General features: G+C 47.8%; 1 protein-coding gene across 1 annotated transcript; it reads left to right on the top strand.

Annotated features, from left to right (window-relative positions):
* Nucleotides 1-4,284, top strand: RHOV (ras homolog family member V). The gene is made up of 3 exons (XM_062494382.1): nt 1-196; nt 3,460-3,518; nt 3,844-4,284. Exons 1-3 carry the CDS (start codon nt 1-3, stop codon nt 4,282-4,284), a joined length of 696 nt encoding a protein of 231 aa, XP_062350366.1.
* Nucleotides 4,285-4,895: the final 611 nt, after the last annotated feature.

Below are 4,895 nucleotides of genomic sequence, written 5' to 3'. Positions count from 1 at the left end.
ATGCCTCCCCAGGAGATCCTGGATTACACGCCCGCCCTACGGAGGCACAGCCCGCCCCGCGGCAGCGGCCCGGAGCTGGGAATCAAGTGCGTGCTGGTGGGCGATGGCGCCGTGGGCAAGACCAGCCTGGTGGTCAGCTACACCACCAACGGGTACCCCGACGAGTACCAGCCCACCGCCCTCGACACCTTCTCCGGTAGGTGCTCGCCCGGGCTGCGCGGGGCGTGGGGAGGCCGGGAGGATCCAGCCTGGAGCAGCGAAACCTCGGGACGCGGCGTCGGCAGGAGCGGGGTCCCGGGGTGGGTGGAGGCGAGCGCTCCCGGGCCACGGCTACCCCGTGCGGGGCTGAGCACCGGGGGCTCTGCGGGCACACAGCCCGAGGGGATTTCTGGGACTCGGACCGAGTCCCTCCGACACTTTGCGAGGTTTAGCAGGTGGACGTCCTCCGCTCTGCAACGGTGTCCGGTTGATTTGCAAGTTCTATGAACTTGGGCACCTTCCTGGTTTTGTGGTGTTGTTATGACTAAATACAAGGGGCTTAGGTTTTTTTATTGTTTGTGGTGGTTTTAGCTTCAGAAATAGCCTACAGTGTAACACTGCGATTTTAGCTCCAACCAATACTCAGGAAAACCATCCTTTTCTCTCCATGTCTGGTGAAGTTAGCATTGAACAGAGGTTGTCAAGAAGTTGATGAGCTTTGTAAGTCTGGCTAGAACTGCAAGCTGATGAGCTCTCATTATTTTCCACTTTTGTAAATGCTATCTTTGTTCTTGTTCTACGCTCCTCTTCCTTTGGGCTCCAATTTCCTATATAAACCCCAGCAGAATACAAAGCCCTTTGAAAAATTTCTTATCTTCATTTGATGTGAAGAAACACAGCTTGACAATGTAGATTGGTAGATTAGAGATGTGCTCAAGTCAGACCAGGAATGAGACATCTAATGTGTCATAGTCTTTCTTAGGGGTGCTTAGAGGGAGTGTTTTGTTTGTCCGAATGTCCCCCCTCAGTTGCTCACTCTGAGAGCTTTTGATTTACCTTGACCTTCTCCAAGCTATTCCACTGTCACTTGAAGGAACTGAACTGGGAACTGCTGTTCACGGTCCAGAAGCCCTTTGTGAACAGATGTAAGGAATCTTGAGTGATCCAAGGGGAAGGTTACTTCTCTCTGCTCTCTTTACATTCATGTGTATGGATTAGACTAAGAGAGGCTTGAAATTTACTGTAGTTATTAGACTGCACATTTTTGGAAAGGCAAATCCATAATAAAATGGTCCAGGAAGGTGAAGGCAAGATGAGTGCAGAGACTCTCTGATTAACAGCAGGTAATCCAAAGATAGCTGTGCACAGGTTTAGTCCCAGTCTGGATGTTCCAGTGTTACGTCTGACTTCAGAGATTCATAGGATATGTAACTGATGATAAGTTTCCCTTCCCACCCCTGTTCTTACCCTGGATAAGCCAGAAGAAAGTCCCTTCTTCAGGAGTCCCTTCCTGGAGTCAGTATCCAGCTCAGTAATTTCAGCCCAATTCCTTCCACTTTTGGGGAATACCTGTCATTGAAATTGCTGGCAGAACGGTGAAGTTTAAATTCTTAACTTAATCCAGGTCATGGGACTGTGATGCCAATAACAAGATAGGAGAAGGTGTTGCATTGTCAGGGGAACGTCTCTGGGACAGTGACCCAGCCACATACATCTGTCTGTCTGTTACCTCCTGCCAGGTGACAAAAGCAGCCTTGAGTGAAATGCGTACCCGGTGACCTTTCTCCACCAGGCTATCCTGTTCTGCCAGCCCCTTTGCTATTGTACCATGATCCATCCTCATCCTGAGGGTGTGGACCTTGTGAGGGCGGTATTTGGAGGGCTGTTGCAGAGTTGCTGGTGTAGCTCAAGCTAGTAGCAGACGGAATAAACTTTGTGCAAACGCTGGAGCAGTAGGCATTATATGTAGTGAGTTTCCTCTGAAGATGGCAAGACATTTCAGAGATGCTAATTCCTTCTCTCAATGCACTTGTGAGACAGAGAAAACCAGATACTAGAAAGTCAAATGCTTGCTGCCTTGAAGATCAAGACAGGATCTAGCAGGTTCTTTGATCAGGAACAGGTTTCTCTTCCTTCTCTGGGGCAAAGATATGGTAACAACCCAACTGTTTCCCAGTCACAGGGAAGCAATGACTTCAAGCTACCCTGCGAGGAGTGGCACTGTGGTGGAAGCACCCACCCCTTCATTTCTCTTCCCATTTTCGCCTCGCACCAAACTTCAGTTCATCTTTTTGTCTGTGTGTCCCTTTGTTTCCCTCAGACTGCTTTCAGGGAGGAGTGCTCTCTTTCAAAAGCTTGTGTTAAACTCTCTTGTTTCTGTCACTTCTCACCTGACAATTTCTTCCAGAATCACAAAAGATTGATTCTGGTTCTGGTCGGGAGATTTTTTCGGGAGATTTTTTCGTTTGTGGGGTTTTGGGGCTTTTTGGTTTGGTTTTGTTTAAAAAAAACAACCAAACAAAAAAAAAGGACAATAAAGCCTCCTTCCTGCACACAGCAGTGGAGTTTTGCTAGTTCATGTCAAGTGCCAGCCATTGTCACCTTAGCCATGAAGTCTGCCTCTATAGAGGAAAGCACAGCCCCATCAACCTGGTCAGGACTTTCAAGTGATTTCCAGCTCCACAACCCCTTTTTCTCTCTCCTCAGTTCCTAGCCAATCTCTGTGGTGTCTATGCACTTAAACATCTAACAGTTTCATTCCTGACTGCCATCAGAGGTCCTGCCAGCCCTCAGTCTGAGTCAGCTGATACCACATGAAGGCTTACTGTGATTAGGGAGTGAAATGGGAGCAAACCTTACATGTGTAACTCAGCAGTTTTTCAGTGTGTGGATAATCTCTGAAAGGGACCTCACTCATCACTGTTTCCTTAATAGCTTCTTCATTACAAAAGTGGGTTTTTCCTTAGCTAGGATGCACACGTAACTTTTCTTGAAGACCAAATTTCTGGTCTGGATGGGAAAAATCTCCAATAGCTTGTTTGATGGTGACTGATTTGAATTTGCTTGACCAAGAAAATAGGAGCAAGTTGCTGAAGTTCTGTTTTTATCCTTATCCTTTTTCCTGGGTTGTAGAATAAGAACAAATGGTTTTCAGGGAACTATTTGGCTAAGGGCTCCTCTTGTCTAGAGGAGCAGTTGTCCAGTAACATGGAACTATTCTTTCAAAATTCTGGAAAAGAACGCAAAACACTTGAGAGCTAACAAAATGGGGCCTGCTGGAGTTCTCTTAAGGTCTCCAGTGCAAGCTTCAACAGTGTTAGTGAGGTTTGGGAGGATGCTCAGCTAGGAGGAGATGTGAGAGACTTCAGTGAGTCAGTTCAGCAGGGTATAAACCAGAATGCTCAGGAAAAGCCTGTGTGAATGTACATGTGTATGCTGGTCACCTGCTTTAGACTCATCCTTATTCTCCTTCCACTACAGTGCAGGTCCTCGTGGATGGAGCCCCAGTCCGGATTCAGCTGTGGGACACTGCTGGACAGGTAAGCTCTATCAAAGCAGCTGTCAGCTCTGGTCCTGTGGGACCAGGATTTTTTTCAGGCTTTGAGGAAGGCAGTGTTTAACTGGGAAGAAAGGGAATGCATTGGTCCAGCACCAGCCATTTGCTGGTATGGCAGTCACAAACAAGTGAATGACAAACACCCACAACCCTGAAACTTGTGTCTGAAATGTGGCACAGCCACAAAGCCACTACAATGCCCTGCCTTTGTTGCTGTCCTAGTTAACTTGTAGAAAAGCTACTGCAGCATCATGCTGTTAGAAGAGCAGTCCAGTGAAGAATTTTTTTTCCCCCTCCCTTTTCTACAGGAGGACTTTGACTGTTTGCGCTCTCTTTGTTACCCGGACACCGATGTCTTCCTTGTCTGCTTCAGTGTGGTAAACCCAAGCTCCTTCCAAAACATTACAGAGAAATGGATCCCTGAGATACGAACTCACAACCCCCGGGCACCAGTGCTGCTGGTGGGGACACAGGCAGACTTGCGGGACGATGTCAACGTCCTCATCAGCCTGGATCGCTATCACGTGAAGCCTGTACCCCGGCCTCAGGCAGAAGGTTTAGCTGACAAAATCCGGGCTGAAGCCTACCTGGAATGCTCAGCACTGACCCAGAAAAACCTTAAAGAAGTTTTTGACATGGCCATTGTCAGTGGTGTTGAGCACAAGGCACGTCAGGAAAAGAAGATGACTGCCAAAGGCATCAAGACTCTCTCCAAGTGCCGCTGGAAGAAGTTCTTTTGCTTTGTCTGAAGCTGCTTTGAGAAAGGGGAAAAGAAACACCCAATGCCAGTATTGGCTCTGCACCTTCTTGGAGTGACTGCTCCTATGGCCTCAGCAAAGAGGGTATGATAAGCTGCTGGGCTTGGAAACCTGTCTCTTGCTGGGTACAGTATCAGATGCCTAGGAGACATGAACTAGATTTCCAGTGTGCTGAGATGTGGAATGGTCCAGGCAGCTATAATGCCTGCTGGACATGTCTGTAGTGTCCCAGACTATTGGGAGCCTTTAATACATCAAGACTCAGTACCCCAGAACAGGCAGGTTCCTTACATTGTTTAAAATGACCAGTTATCTGGTTGAAGCTCACACACTTTCAGAGTTCTGATGCAGCATAATGAACATAAGGGACTTCTGAAATCAGCCTGTGCTTTGGCTGATTTATAGGCATGGCAGAGAGTAGGGCAGGGGCAGTTGCATGCAACTGCAATGTGGTCAGACATGGGGTGCAGAGTTTGTAGCATGAGACTTGGGTTCCCCCTCTGATTCCTTTTGCCAAAATACATAGAATTCACTCGGCTGAGAAAAAGCAGCACTCTTCTCAAAGGCCCTGTACTAGGAGTACTCTTGAGAAGGTATTTCCT

The sequence above is a fragment of the Cinclus cinclus genome, chromosome 6, assembly GCF_963662255.1.
Source record: "Cinclus cinclus chromosome 6, bCinCin1.1, whole genome shotgun sequence".
NCBI lineage: Eukaryota > Metazoa > Chordata > Aves > Passeriformes > Cinclidae > Cinclus > Cinclus cinclus.
Note: the sequence above shows the minus strand (reverse complement) of the source record. Positions and strands in the feature narration are given on the sequence as shown.

Bases quoted from the DNA above. Each gene is read 5' to 3' on its own strand.
- RHOV (XM_062494382.1), top strand. From the start codon at position 1: ATGCCTCCCCAGGAGATCCTGGATTACACGCCCGCCCTACGGAGGCAC. The intron at 197-3,459 runs GTAGGTGCTCGC...CTTCCACTACAG, and splicing joins CGCCCTCGACACCTTCTCCG to TGCAGGTCCTCGTGGATGGA. The intron at 3,519-3,843 runs GTAAGCTCTATC...CCTTTTCTACAG, and splicing joins TGTGGGACACTGCTGGACAG to GAGGACTTTGACTGTTTGCG.